Below are 15,396 nucleotides of genomic sequence, written 5' to 3'. Positions count from 1 at the left end.
AATAGTATTAATTAATATTAATAATATTATTATTATTAATATTATTATTATATTATTAATAATAATATTATTATTAATAATAATATTATTAATAATAATAATATTATTATTATTATTATTGTTATTATTATTCTCGGATGCAGCAACACAGAAAAACTAAATTAAATATCAAAAAGCAGGAAGAACCACGCCACCGATTACACCTGCTGTTGCCATGGTAACACGTTTGAGACAATTTCTCGCTTCTCACGGACCAAAACAAGCTTTTACACGTAAAAAAAAATCATATTTATTTAGAGAGAAGCTTCAGATATAATCACATCTTATTTAACATCTGTGAGGCGGTACCCGAACCGAACCGAGCCCAGCAGTAACGTCATGTTTCCGGTCTCACCTCTTCACACAGCGCGGCTCTCCGGCCGGCGGGTTCTCCATGTCAGACATCAAACTGCGGCGTCACGGAGGAGAAAATCCTCTCATTAGTTTCACCTGGAGGCGATGAGGAGCAGAAGGACGCAGACCGGGCGGATGTTGTTTGTCAGCTCAGCCTGTTGCCAGGGAGGCTATCAACGGAAACAGAGCGAGTGACCGCTGCTGCCCCCTGCTGGTGTGGCTGTTATAAACGCCTCTTTACCTCAGCGGTCAGAAACCTGAGAACAGAATAAAAACATGGCTCAGTGGTCATAAAAACGAGAACGATTATAAAGTAGGGACAATAACTTGATTAATTATAGTTTTCCAGAGTTTCATGCAAGTTTTAGGGAAACATTTCTGCTTGGCTTGAAAATGTTCTTCAGGATATTCAGGACTAATTTCACATCAGCCATTTTTTTATTCCTATGTAGCACAGCAAGATATTCTGAATTTGGCTATTGGAGCCCACAGTAACCCTCTTTTAAGAATACTTAAGAGAGATCATGGAAATGATCTCGTCTCTACCAGGATCGAAAATTATTTCCTTTTAATCTTGATAATATAAAAACAGTCAACAGATCTCACCCTCCAGATGAATCTTGGCCTCTTCTTGTCTCTAAAGGTTAGGCTGAGGTCTAGACTTTAACTAGGCCATTGCTACAGTTGGAGTCTTTTCTTTTTCAGGTATTGCTGTGAACCATATTTTCAATTAAATTTGATGTTTCAAGGGTGGCAGGTGTGTCCATGTTTCTCTCTACGTCAAAAAGAAAACATTAAAAAAGGAAACCATGCATATCTGCTCTAAATACTGCGTACAGGCCTCTGTGGGGACTTCTGGATGGATGGACCGTTTAGGGAGCCGTGGGAAGGATTGATGAGCGACAGGACAGTGGCGGGATGTCAGAGTAAAGCAGAAACTGGCCCTGGATGTTATTCTGTAAAACTGTTCCTCTTTTAGGCTGAAATGCGTCTGTAGAGATGATGGATGCTGCAGACCGAGGTCAGGAGGTCAACACAGCGGCTGACCTGAGGAAAGGTCAAAACGGGTCGCTGCTCATGGCCGGAGTTTCTCTGTGGGTTCAGAGAGTTGGTTCTTCTCCACCAGGAGCCATGCTGTAGTTTCTGCTGCCCTGCTTCTACTTTATGGATTCAGTAAACAAATCACTGCTGAGAATATCGGAGGAAACAAACTGACCGAAGCCGTCCTGCTCAGACTGGAGTTCTTTAAAATCCTGAAATGTGAACCAGCCTCACATCAGCATGAACTGAAAGTCTGAAAACTAAAAAAAAAAGACTATAAAAATGTATTTGTTAACATCAAAGACGAAGATTGATCTATTTGTTCAGAGAAGACAAGTTGAGACTGAAATAATCAAACTGTCCAGCATGGTGGTGGCAGAATCATGCTGTGGGATGTTTCTCTGCCACTCGTACTCAATTGTTTCCTGTGTGCAGGATGGTTTGTATGTCACTGGCTCCTGTTGCCAGGCAAAATCGTCATGGTGATTTCTCAGAGGCGGCGTCTCTGACCATAAAACATAAAACATCTCCTATCAAACAAAAACAAACATCAGAAATTAAAAGCCAACCAAGCAAAATAAAATATTTAGTTTGATTCATTGAGCGTATTTAGCTGAAGCAGCCGGTCACCAGGTGGAGCCGGTCCGGCCTACGGCGGATCGGCTCAGCTGATGTCACCGCTCTAATTTTATCCGCAGGCTGTCAGGAACGAGGCAGAGACATTTGTGTGAAGGGTCAGAAACACCGGATCGTTTCTCAGGCAGATCTTCTCATATTCTGGTTGCAGCCTGTTGCTGCTGCTGCAGCAGAAAAACTGCAGACAGAAAAACTCATGAATTCCTTCAGTCTGTTTATGCAGAATATTTTGTTAGGAATTCACATCGAAGCTTCGCTGATCTACTAAAGACGAGCTTTCTAATGAAGTTACAGAATCAGAGTGAAATTTAAATCTTTCAAGTTTAACTTTGGTATTTTTTCACCAAAATAATTCTTTTTTGTTTTACAACAGATTTATTTCCACTGCAGTATCTCTAGATTTCATTTTTATAGGTTCACATTTGTTTTGAGATTCAAAGTGCAAAAGAATAAAAGTCTATAGTTTTTTTATTGTGACCACACTGCATAATGATAAAAGACCTCAACACTAAATGTCAGTACAACTATTTATGCGCTGTAAAGACTTATTTCATGTATTTATCTAGAGATGTGAGGAAAGAGGCCCTGAGGCGCTCCTGTGTTCCTCAGACTGAAGTTTCCCCGAGTCCCAATAAAAACATGAACGTGTCGGGATGGTTGGCTGGACGGAGCAAACAGACCGTCAGAGGAAGCAAATTGATCCAAAGACAAAATATATGTTGGAAATGTTAAAGATAAATAAACAGCTTATTTTACTGACCTACTGGGAAAGTTTATGCAAACATTCACTCTCTTGTGTTTGATACATTTCCATAGGAGGAGAGTTTCATTTGGCTTTTAGTGCTTTAATTTATGGATCTTTACGGTTCCCGCACTAACCGGGAGAACCGGGACGTTTGGGCCACACGGCCCGGTTTCCTCTTTCTGTTTTTGTTTTCATTTCTGTCCTGTGAGCAGCCATGATGACGGTGGATTGATCACATAAACACATAAATATTTTAGAAAAATGCAATGAAATATAAGACTTTATCTAGCAGTGCACAGTTATAGACATGTAAGATTATAATTCCATGATTAATAGTAATCGGCGGGGCAGGTCTGAGGCTCCAGAGCTGAAATGAGCCCCACTGCGGCGCTGGTCCAGTTCTGTTAGTGAAACCAGGCAGAGCTCAGCTTGGTGGGCAGAGAGGTGAAAGATTTTCACACATTTGGGACTTACTGTAAGTGTCCTGGCACAATAAAACAATGTATCATATTTGTGCACAGTTTGCAGAGTGAAGATGAAGCATTTTAATCTGGAACATCGTTTACTCACAGGAGCAACTGGAGAGGCTGCTGGTTAGAGCAGCACGCAAAAGTTTAAGTCCAGATTAAAGTTATGACTGTCAAGCTGTTGGATTCTCATGTTCTGGACGGGAATGTCAAACCTTTAAGCTCTGAAGTGACGCGTCTTCCTGCATGCCTGGTGGCCAGGAGAGGTTTCAGCTCCGGGCTTTGAGCCTCCCTCCCTCCCAGCAGGTGATCTGGAAGGACGTCCAGAGTGAAAAAGATCTCTGCTGATCACTGAACACCACCACAGGCGTGTTGATCACTCAGCCGGACAGATATAGCACCGTCCCAGACAGGAGCTGCAGAATCCGAAGCGTCAGTCGCCTTCACGCCGTTTCTGGAGACCAGCGCCGGTGGAAGAAACATGGAGATTACGCTTGAAGATGAGAACAACTCTTCAGGAAACTTTGAGTTCAAGGCGGCTCATCAGGCGTTCAGGGACCGCTGGAAGGAGACGGACGACACCATGTGTCGCCACAGCATGTCCTTCCACCTGCACCACAAACTCCAGAGTGACTTCTTCGCCAGCTACCTGTACCTGCTGGAGAAGATTCCTCTGGGTAAGAGGCAACGCTCGCAGGCTGGGATACTCGCTCCCTTCGAAGACCCACACAAGGTTTAAGGAAACACATTTATTTGTAATCGTACCTTCACATCTATTAGTCTGAAAGATTTAAATGAACACCTGAATCTTTGGGGCTCGTTCAGAGAAGGTTGACGGTAAATTTTCTGAAATATTCGGGTCTAATCGTGTTACTTAAATTCAAACACTGAGTTTCAAATTAAAAAGCTTCTGACAAAGTAGAACTGAAAATTTTATTTTAAAATCTCCAAAAATTAGCAAAAGCTAATTTGTATCTGAAGTCTCTTGACAAATGACAAAAATTGATATTATTCCATTTTATGTCCATTTTTCCAGATGATAATTACCTTTTGCTACCACAATAATCTAGTAAAGTGCATCAAATGGTGACATTTATGTTGAGTTGCACGTCGTTTCTTTTTAAATGAAGTTCATCATCATATCATTAAAACAATTTTCAGAACATTAAGAGATTCTCTAAACCAAAAGAGAGAAAATGGTTCCTCTGAATCTGACTGGCTGAACCTCATCAACGGCCTGCAGAGGAGCAGCGGTTCCTCTCCGGTTTTTGGAAGCGCCTTAGGGACGGTACAAGCCACGCACTGTGCACAGGCGATTTGATTGGCAGCAGATGGCATTCGTTGACTGGTCCATGGATTTAGGTCTCAGGATGAGCAAACGCGGTACTTTAAAACTCCTTCAATATTGTCTGAACCACCGTTTTCAATCCCAGACTGCAGTGGCCAGCCTTGAGGTTTAAATCTTTTTATCAACTATGGCAGAGGAGTGATTTCAGAGAAACTGACCCTCAGAGGTACTGGAGCATCGACCGCAGCTCCCAGGATCCTGTCAGTATTCACCCCCACATAGTGAGGAACACACTGCCAATGAAGACACACCAGCTTGGCCAGACATGAACCGCCTAGACTGAGACGTGACTTTGGCTTTAGGCGCCTTGAAGAGGCGGCTCATCTCAGCGGCTTGTGCTCAGGAATCTGTTTTCTTGGTCATAATTCATACTTGATGATCAGATAAGAAGACGGACCTGGTTATAAAGAACGTCTGCAGCCGAGACTCATCCCGCTGAATCTCATTTCAACCGTTTCAGACTGTGAGCCACTAGTTCACAGACTTTATAGGCTGAAGATGCCGACAGGACCTGAATCTGAAAAGAGCACCAGACAACCTCTACAGGCAACTTCCTGTGCTGCTGAAGGACAAACAGGATGAGAGACACCGAGCATCCTGGTCCACCCTGAGCGTGAAATGAACACAGCTGCTGAGTAACAACAGAAACTCCTGCAGCAATCCCCTGAAAAAGCCTTTGGGGCGAGGTGGGAAACAGAGGCGGACTGGACAGCCTTCATCTTTCAGCAGGTCCGCCAGGCGAAGCCACTTCTTGAATTGGAGAATCGGCCGTTCTGACATCCCAGAGCGATCGGACCTCCTGATGGTTGAAATACGCTCTCTGTTCTGCTGTGGTTCCTCTAAAGCACTAAATCTAGAATCAACCATCAGCTCTGCAGTGAACTGTCAACTACAAGTAAATTAAGGAGTCTCAGCACAGAGCCCTGAGGAACTTCATCCACAGAAACAAAGCAACACACCTTAAATGTGACACCCTAAGCGAAGCTCTTCTCTCTTTAAAGCTTGTCACTCATCAGACCAGAAGCTGCAGAAACAGGAGATGATCCATGCCTCGGCCGCTGTGAAGCCCTTTAATGGCCTGGCATGGCAGGCATGAAAGCAATAACTCATGTCAGTTGGTGCTCAACATGACCGTAACGGGGCCCCGCTTATTATTTACAACTTAACGAAACATTTCTACCTTCAACCAAATATCTCTGATTAAACCCCCTGAACCGAAGCTCAAACTGGAAACATCACATTTTTATTTTCCTTCACTGATGAACAGCTTCTGTCTGAGAAGCTGAAAGGTCAGCACCTAACGAGCCGGGCTCTGAAGGCGGGAGGCAGATCAAGATGGCGGCTCTGGGGTGACACTTCCTTGGCAGACGGGTGTCGTCATGCCGTCGTCTCTTCGTTTTTGTCCTGCTCGAACTTTCTATACTTACCCTCCCTCTGAGGTGTCACATGACGAGTGATTATCGAGTTACAGGAGATCCAAACAAACAGGAGCTGGAGGACGTTCAGATCGAAGTCGGACATCTTTTCATTGGGATGTTAGTTATTCAGAACAGGAACACGTCCTGAGGGGGAAACACATCAGAAGCAAAGCAGGTTCAGATTTCCTCTTGCCTGCGGTGGGCACACTTCCTACCCTAACCCCATCCCTCTAGTTTTTCAGTTAGCAGTTTTGCTAACTTTGAAAACACCTAGCGCACTTAGCTTTCTCTTAATTATTTTTCCCAGAAAAATTCTAAAGTGCTAATTTACTTTGAGGTTTTGTAAACTTTCAGTAGAATAAAGTTCAATGTCTGTCCTTTCAACTATTAACTCTTCAGGTAGAGAGGCGCTAAAATGACATTTGACAGGGTTGAACTTAGCGCGATAGCTTCTGCTAACTATCTTGTTGGTGTAGTACTTTAGTGCTAGCATAGCTAATGTTTATGATTAGGGTCAGTCATGTGGTGTCTGTTTGGTCATGTGACACTGACTGGAGTGTTTCACTGAACCAGAGAATCAATGTATGTAATAGTATTAAATATCCATAAGAGCATACTGGTCCAGGTAAATACCACTAGCTAAGAAGCTAGCTGCGCTAACCCACAAGCCCTAATCATAAACATCATTTCTGTTAAGGTGTTAAACATGGTATTTAGCATAAGCTAATGCTAAAGTGCTAAATTGAGCCATATCACTACCCTTTATGTGTTGACTCAACGTGTTATATCGCCCTCAACAGGATCACAGTTGCTATTACAGTTTTAACGGCCATGCTTTAGTAAGTCATTCTTTAGAGCAGAACTTTCACTGAGTTCCAGTTTCCTAGCTGAATATTAATAACTCTGTTACTGGTTTTGTTTTATTAGCCACAATTAGAAAGCATGCAGGAGACCAGTAGCAATGCATTCTGGGTACAGAATGAACAATTAGTTGTTGGATGCCCCAAAATCAACAGATCTTCTCTGTTTTTAAACTTTTAAAATCAATTCATTTATCACTTTTAAAGTATATATTTTTAGATAAAATATTTCAGCCAATAAAATACTGATAAAAGTTTTTATTGCACTTTAAAAATTAACAAAAACGCGAAGGATTTCCTCTGGAGAGCAGCCGGCATCAAGTGATTAACGTAAGAAGCTACAAAGTATGAGAGTATGCTGTTTGGATGCTGCAGCTGAGGAGGAGACATTCACTACATGACAGCTGGCTGCTCTGAACCACTGATCTCCACCTCAAGGAAATGTTGGATGGTAATTAGATTAGCAGAGCGCTATATTTAGCTTGGCGCGGAGCGGCTCCTCCTGGCTCTCCTCAGCTGTTAAATGACATAACACAAGTCCTTAGAACCAGTGATGAGCATTTATAGATGGTTTTATGAGAAAACATACTCGAAGCAGGAAACCATCCAAAGCAAACATCTGAAATTAAGGAACTCAACAACTGACCTCCCAAACTGTCTCAGCCTGTCGCTGCGTCTGATCTGCTGAGCGGAGATAAACCCTGGAGACGGACGGCAACAGTACGAGGGCTAACGGGGCCTCCAGGGCCAGAAATACTGACATACAGTCAAATATCAAGGAGGAGGATTTACTTCCTGCTTCAAAGCACAAGAGAACAGCCGGAATTTGAAAATTCATCCTTCATAATTTCACACCGGGATTTTTAAATCAAACTCCAGTCCGTTTTAATCGAACTTCAGTCCTCTTGTCTAGAAAGTCCGGTTCTTTTGGGAAGGTATGAATGTGAAATTGAACTCCGGTCCGCTTCCAAACCTCGGTTTCAGTTCGGTTGAAGTGAACTCAGGGTTGCCAGGTCTGACTGAATGTCTCCAGGTCAAAAACAACATAAAACCCGTCCAACTCCCAACAAAAACAAAAACCAGCCCAAATTTCAACCAAAATGAAACTCTTGTTGATAGTCCCATATGTAATTCACTTACGTTTTGTTTGTTCTGTACTCTGACCAGAAGCATTTCCCATTGGGACTGGAAATAACTCAAATCTCTGGACAGAATGAGACTTGAGTTTTTGTTCTCTTAAATCAAGATGTTACCCTGGGATTTCCATAGATGAATAAACTCATAAATGTAGTAGCACTGCATTTTATTGGAAGTTTTTTGCTTTTCTGGAAACTATTTAGAAATAATTTTTATTTAAACCTCAAAATATGGTGTGAAAAGCAGCCCAAATGTTAACAATCAGCCTAAAGATTTTTTTTCCCAGCCAAATGTGTTCAAAAGTTGAGCAGAAAGCTGTCCAACCTGGCAACACTGCTCTGACGCTGCCCACATGCATCTGTGAACGCCAAGCGGACCGGAAACCCCTCCAAAAGCAGGAAGTGGACTATAGCACAGGGTATTCTGGGTAAATACAACCAAAACAAATGTCTTAGCCTAGCGCTAGCAGGAGAAATGGCTGGTGGTTTTTAGCTAAAGACTAAAGAGAAAAGCTCCAATCACTAAAATCGGATGCTTCCATTTTGTTTACGTTTGGTGAAGAAGGAAGTTGTGCTCAGTGTCTTCCTCAGTGGGTCTTGGTGCAGCGCCCCCACAGGTGTGGAGGGGAATGGTACAGGTTGGACTGGTCAGCAAGCAGGGACTGGGTGGCATTCTGAGGCTCTGGTGGTCCGATCGTCCCTTCAGGGGCGCTGAACTTTCCCTTCATGATATCCCTGTAAAATGACGAGACAAAGTGTTTAAAGCTGACGGCCTGCGTGTCTCTCCGGTCTCCACAGTGAAGCTGTTTCCCGTCACCTGTGAGTTCATCAAGGGAGAGAAGCAGTTCTACTACCGAGCGCAGAAGTTCTACGAAGACGTTCCGGCCTCCGAGGAGGGCATGATGGGAGACTTCGTTGAGATTTCCAACGTCGATCTGGAAAGCTCCCGTCAGTTTCTGAAGAGGTTTGTGGTGAGTTGCTCAACAGCACTACAGGCTCTGTTAGCCCAGCAGGACGAAAGAGCCGCAGCTGAGGAGCCAACACTGGTTTTCACTCTTTAAATTTAGAAATGAAAATAATTTCATATTTTCATAATCAGTCACTAAAGATGATTATGTTTTATTTTGTGAGTTTTTCTACAGATATATCTGAAATTCCTTTACGTTTTATAAAAATAAACAGGAAAGATTCTGCTGTTTAATTTTGATGCTTTATTTAAAACAAAGTGAAAGTAAAATAAGCTTAAACTTCTATAGTTTATTTCCTTTGGCAGGAATTTAAATATTCTTTACCTATTCTTGTGTTTGTTTGTTTTTTTTTTCTTTTTTGGAAAAGTTAAAAAATTACGTAAAATAAATAAAATGTAAAAATTAAAATGAAATTTGTTTAATTCACTTTATCGCTGCTTTTAACATATTTCTTGATGGATAGAAATATAAATATTTCTTGGGGTTTTTATCTGAATGAAGAGGCGACAGCCTGAAATATTTACTTGCTGAAATAACTCGGCCACCAGAGAAGCTCTGCACTGAGACATCGTCGGTTTCTGGTTTCAGAGGAAACCTGATCATTCTGCTGCTTCTCCGTCAGCTTTGCACTTTGCTGCAGCTTCTGGTTTCTCTGCTGCTGGCCGCCGAATATCAGAGTCTATTTTGGGAGAGAAATTCGTCATCCCGTCTCTGCAGAAATAATTTCACCTGGATTCATGCGTAGTTCCGAAAAGCAGATCAAATTTGCTCAACATCCCATCATGATAAGTTTGCAGACCAGAACTTGATGAAAAAGAAAAAAACCTTTAGCCGAAACGGATTATTGCGTGAATCAACTTATTTACGTCTGATTTTAATTGCATTTCTTATTTAATGGAAAACACCGCAATTGTGAAATTGTGTTTTTTCGACATTAGCGGAATATCGACAAAGTTTTACGCACATCTGTAATGGAAACACAGCTAGTGACAAAGAAACCAGAGCAGCTAATCAGAGGTGAGTGGAAACAGCTGCGGCAGAGCGCAGGCAGCGGGAATCAGGAGATGAAAAACAGCTGCGGAGGGAAACGGGCTGAGCGAAAGGTGAGCGATAAACCAGGACAGAACCTGAAGGTAACTAATAAACTGGAAGAACAGCAATCTGAAGAAAAGCCCAAATGCAGATAGGAATACGCATAAAGGAGCTAACACAATGGAATAAACTGAAACAGCAAGAAGTGGTAATAAAACAACAAAGATCCAAACCAAAGCCACATATCATGACACATCTAGAAATAAAGTAAAATGGCAAGATCTGGTAATAAAAGAACAAAAGAAAGATCCAAACCAAAGCCACATATCATGACACATCCAGACCGAGCGAGCTGCCAGCAGCATGACTGTTCTAACAAGTTCTTCTTTCTCCCATTTGGACTTTAGAGTCGGGTTTTATTTTACTGGTTAAGGGTTTGAAACCAACTGAAGCTGATCCATCATTAAGTCTACATCTATTGTTTGAACTAGACGGAAACAAGTCAGCAATTTAAAATAAATACCAAAATGCCCTGAACAAAGCTGTACGAACGGCAAAACTTTTTCTGTTTACTAAACATATTTGCTAAATGGGCCTCATCAGAATCCGGGTCAGTTGGGAAGAGCAGTAAAAATGGGCCAAACTTGGTTCTGATCAGTATTTATTTTATGGTAGAGTTTTGATGTCCAAACAATGGGAACGATGGGAAATGAGTCGTCGATGTCCGTTCCTCGTTTTCTTTTCTCCTTGTTGTGTTTCACATATAAATTCCTCCTTTTTTGAGTCGGAGAACAGGCACAAGGGGAAGGCACTGCAAAGTACACAGTGCTGCTTCCAGTATCTTATAAAATCATCCATATTGACTTCATGAGTCAGTGAAGTGCTGGACATGTTTCCTTTAAGTAACAGGCAACTTCTCAACACGTGAGCCGGAGACGAGCAAAATGAACTTTTCAAAAAAAGAACAAAAAAACGATCCTTTTTCTTATCAAAGTCGGTTTGATTGGTCGGGTTTGGAGGACCGTCGGTTCTTCTGCAAGAAGACTTTTTGATTGATTATTTTATTAAAAACTAAAGATTTGAATGTTCATCTGGATGAGGTAAATGTTACGGCTGAGATGAATTTCAACCTGTCGGTGGAAGATTTGAGTCAATTTTCTGAGTAAATCTATTTAAATAAGATCATAAAACTTCATGCTTTTATTTGGATCTTGGTAGCTGATCGTTAATATGACGACGCGTGTCTGTCGTTTGTTTTACCACCAGAACGTTGAAGCTCGGCTTCTTAAAGCAACATTAAATGGTGATCATTTCTGACATCGGTCCTCTGGCGTTATGCACATTATGTCTCAGATTTTAAGGCGGCATTTTTAAAGGCTCTGCACCTTTCCTAGAAAATCAAAGGTTTTACAGAATCTAAAAGCTGCTGTTGCTCCAGAAACCGGGTTATAAATTAGATTCATAACTAACAAAGCTGATAAAACGTCCCTTATGTTGTCTTCGACAGAGACAAATGTGTCTAGATGAATATAAATAATAATCATGCGGCAGGGCGCATGCATGCGGCACATGACGCGTCTGAGGAGGTTTGTTTTAGCTGCTGTTGCTAATTCTGGGGACATGTTTGGCCCAGAGACCTGCTTATATCCAGGATCTGTTAAACAGCTGCTCTAATTATAAACTGCCAACACTTTGTGCTTTAAAGAGCTTTTAATATAAACACAGCACGGCTCAGGAGTTACAGGCGCTGCTACTGGCTGACACTGCAGTACAGTCAGAACATAAACACAAACTGATGGGTTTTATTCCCAGAACTAATTCTACTGGCTAATTCAACATGGTTGAAATTAGCACTTTCTGTTAGCTCCTGCTAAATCATGACTTGCTGTAGGATCCTAATTAATGAAACCATAAACTTGACTCTCTCCATATTTTCCTTTCAGAAAACTGGAATGGATCCTCTTCACACATTTCAACTGTTTACTTAAAAATGATACAGATGTAATTTTACTCTTTACAATAAAGAGTAAAAGAATAATGAGGTCAGGAAACTGTGTCCCCTCCACTGCTTAATAAGTAAGCAGTGCATATATATGTAAGAGAGCCTTAGTGATGTAATAAATTCTTACACGAGTTTTAACTGGTAAACAGTCATTTTTATATTAATGAACCTGAATTATCATAAGGAATATAAACTTAATTTATCCCCAAATTGAATGGAGTAAAACTGAATTTGGGCTCCTACAGTCGCTTCAGAGCGAGAGCAGCTGACGGTTATGATCAGGGCGTTGCTTCAGCCTGTTAGCCTCCACTGCTAACTGGAGCTAGCCTGTTAGCCTCCACTGCTAACTGGAGCTAGCCTGTTAGCCTCCACTGCTAACTGGATTAAACTGATTTAGACGAGATGTTCTAATTTGGCTTCATAAGCACTTTGGTTGCCTTGTTGCTGAAAATGTGCTGTATAAATAACATTACTTTACCATATGAATAAAATGGACTAAACTGAGTAAACGTTGCATGTATTTTATTAGGATTTGATAAATGACAGAAAACAATAATCCCAGCTGTCACTGCCAACATGTCGGATCATTTTATTCTGCTCAAAGCAGGAAAAGGATTTCTTCCCGAAGAGGCCATGATTTATAATGTTTGCTTTTTAATTTAAAACACCATAAAATCTGTAAATGTTGCTGTATTCCCTGGATGTTCATTTCCAGTTAAAAAGGAAGCTACTTGTTTACTTTGACCATTTTCTCTTTAAATTATGACCACATGGTTGAGAATGTGAAAACCAGCCAGTATTTTCCACTTTTTAAACTTTAAGTCTGTGGTTGCAGAAATTTCCCTCCGTACTTGAGAAGCCACTTCACACAGAAAGTACAGCTAATTGCTAATCGTTCACTTTAATACAATTAACTCTTTAGAGAAAAAAACTTTATTTTTTTATATTTACACAGGATTTTTAAATACAAACACCTTCACGAGCATCAGAAGTGGCAGAAAAATCCGTCCGTGTTAAGCAGATGTATAAATACAGGCAGAAAAATGTGGCAGTAATTCACTGAAACCAGGGGCTCCTCAGGGGCCCCTTCCTCCATCGGATCACACCCAGGGGCCCCCGACACAGAAGGGTTGGGCTGAGGTCAGAACAGCAAACCAAAGGGAAGAAAAGCCGCCGTGATTCAAGTCGAGCTGACTTTTAGTTGCTGACTGGTGGTAAAGTTCACTGCTTTGAAGCCCTGAGGAGCCGAACTGTTGGCTCTTCTGAACCCAAACGCCTCGGCAACCAGCACAGAGCTTTACGGAGATTTTAAATATGGAAAATAACTTTACACTCCCATCCTGATGTCAGATTCAACCACGTTTCAGGAGAATTTTACGACAGATGATTGGTTTTTAACCATTTCAGTTCCTAAATCTCAAACATTTTGTGACATGAAGATCAGAAACGGGAGATAAAACAATCAGAAATATCAAAACCTTTAGGGAACGAAGTTTGAAGTCACACTTTGACGCATCGTTGATGTAAGGTCTCCCACTTTCCTACAGGGGCCGGGTAAAGCCGGGACACACCGCGCTCTGGACTGCGGCTCCGGGATCGGACGCGTCTCCAAGGCCGTCCTTCTTCCCGTGTTTGAGAAGGTCGAGATGGCCGACATGATGGAGCACTTCCTCCTCCACGCACACGAGGAGTATCTGGGCGACGCCGCCGACCGCATCGAGACCTACTACTGCTTCAACCTGCAGGAGTTCACGCCCCCCCGCAACAAGTACGACGTCATCTGGATGCAGTGGGTGGCGTGTGAGTACTTCCTGCTCGTCACTGAGATCACCCCGATCCCAGCTTCGACTGATCCACGGAGAAATCTGGAAGAGCATTCACACCGACCGGCTGCGGTCCGGTACGCTTCGACCCGGTCCGGTTCGACCCGGCTCCGGTCCGGTTCGACCCAGTTCCGGTCCAGTCCGGTTCGACCCGGCTCCGGTCCGGTTCAACCCGGCTCCGGTCCAGTCCGGTTCGACCCGGCTCCGGTCCGCTTCGACCCGGCTCTGGTCCGGTCCGCTTCGACCCGGCTATCGGATACTGGACAGAAAATTAGTCAAAAAAATGATGGTGACTGATTTCAGTCTTACAGACGAAACAAACTATAAAACATATTTTACTGGAAATGCAGGGCGGCATTAAATGTGCCAAATTATTTTAACTACCTGAAATCAGCTGATAAACATGTTTACAGTAAGAAGTAAACAAGTCTGAAATCTTAAACTTCCTAAAAGTGGCAGAAGCTTTTACTTTGTGAAACAGCAATAGCAACAATGGGAATCATTTTTCCAACAGCATTTAATGGGTATTATGAAATGTTATTTTAAGTGTATATATACATTTTATAATGTTCTTGGGGGCCCCCTGGTGGTTGCTTGGCTTGCATGTGCCTTGGGCCGGCTCTGATCAACCACTTCAGAAGTTTTGGGTCAGAAGTAACCCGGCTAACGGCTCGGCCTCTCTTCCTTCAGGCCACCTGACGGACAAAGACCTGCTGAACTTCCTGATTCGCTGCAAGAAGAGCCTCCGCCCCAACGGCGTCCTCATCATCAAGGACAACATGGCGCGGCAGGGCTGCAAGCTGGACCCCATCGACAGCAGCATCAGCCGCCACCTGGACATCATGAAGGTCATCGTGTCCAAGGCCGGCCTGGACATCCTGGCCGTGGAGCGGCAGGAAGGCTTCCCAGAGGTCATCATGCCCGTCTGGATGATGGCCATGAAGTGAACAGCCTCCTCTCAGAAACGTTTCAGTCCACACCAGATGGGTTTTAAGGTTCTGGAAAAACATGGTCCTGGTTCTGTTTCCATGCTGGCCGGGTTTGTCTGAGAGGTGAAGGTGAATCTGGACGTTCATGCGACGGTCAGGGCCTGTAGCTGCAGTGAAGAGCTGCATCAGATGTAAATATTCTTGTTTTATATTTTTATGGATGATGTTTCTCTTTAACTAAAGTTCTGCTGAAAATTAAACTTTATTCTCATCCTCCATCCTATAACTGAGAAAATAACTTTATTAAATACGGTCAAATAAAGAGTTTTTAATTTTGCTTCAATCAGCACCGAGCAAATAAAATTATGAATAAACTGTATTTATTAAAAAATGAACAATTTCATCTCATTTTTGCATTTATTTTGGTGAGTATCCATCTGTTCGTCTTTCAGTTTTTGCATTTTTTATGAATAAAACATTAAACTATAGAAACTGGAATATTTTATTGTTGCGGTTTAAACTCAGAAACATGAATAATTTAAACAATCTTAAATTATTTTGTTGGCCATAATTTTCAGTTTGGATCACCCAACACTGA

At 42.2% G+C, this 15,396-nt stretch overlaps 2 protein-coding genes across 4 annotated transcripts in view; one reads left to right on the top strand and one right to left on the bottom strand.

Annotated features, from left to right (window-relative positions):
• Positions 1-593, bottom strand: part of kifap3a (kinesin-associated protein 3a) — a 36,308-nt gene extending 35,715 nt beyond the window's left edge. The window contains exon 1 of one of the 2 annotated variants that reach the window (XM_015041227.1): positions 395-593. In XM_015041227.1, the coding sequence (XP_014896713.1) occupies positions 395-444 (50 nt within the window). In that variant the 5' untranslated portion in view covers positions 445-593. The remainder of the gene's footprint in view (positions 1-394) is intronic. The other variant, XM_015041228.1, reaches the window with a different exon arrangement.
• Positions 594-3,596: 3,003 nt separating this feature from the next.
• Positions 3,597-15,118, top strand: ntmt2 (N-terminal Xaa-Pro-Lys N-methyltransferase). 2 transcript variants are annotated; one of them, XM_015041229.1, is made up of 4 exons: positions 3,597-3,959; positions 8,843-9,015; positions 13,594-13,846; positions 14,560-15,118. In XM_015041229.1, the coding sequence occupies exons 1-4, from the start codon at positions 3,764-3,766 to the stop codon at positions 14,814-14,816; spliced, it is 879 nt and encodes a 292-aa protein (XP_014896715.1). In that variant the 5' UTR covers positions 3,597-3,763; the 3' UTR covers positions 14,817-15,118. The 2 variants fall into 2 exon arrangements, with proteins under 2 accessions (XP_014896715.1, XP_014896717.1); XM_015041231.1 differs by lacking the exon at positions 3,597-3,959 and adding an exon at positions 4,614-6,223.
• The last annotated feature ends 278 nt before the right edge of the window (positions 15,119-15,396 follow it).

The sequence above is a fragment of the Poecilia latipinna genome, unplaced genomic scaffold (genome assembly GCF_001443285.1).
Source record: "Poecilia latipinna isolate Pla-1442-1.1 unplaced genomic scaffold, P_latipinna-1.0 Scaffold543, whole genome shotgun sequence".
Lineage (NCBI taxonomy): Eukaryota > Metazoa > Chordata > Actinopteri > Cyprinodontiformes > Poeciliidae > Poecilia > Poecilia latipinna.
The sequence above is the reverse complement of the archived record's forward strand: the minus strand, read 5'-3'. Positions and strand labels throughout refer to the sequence as shown.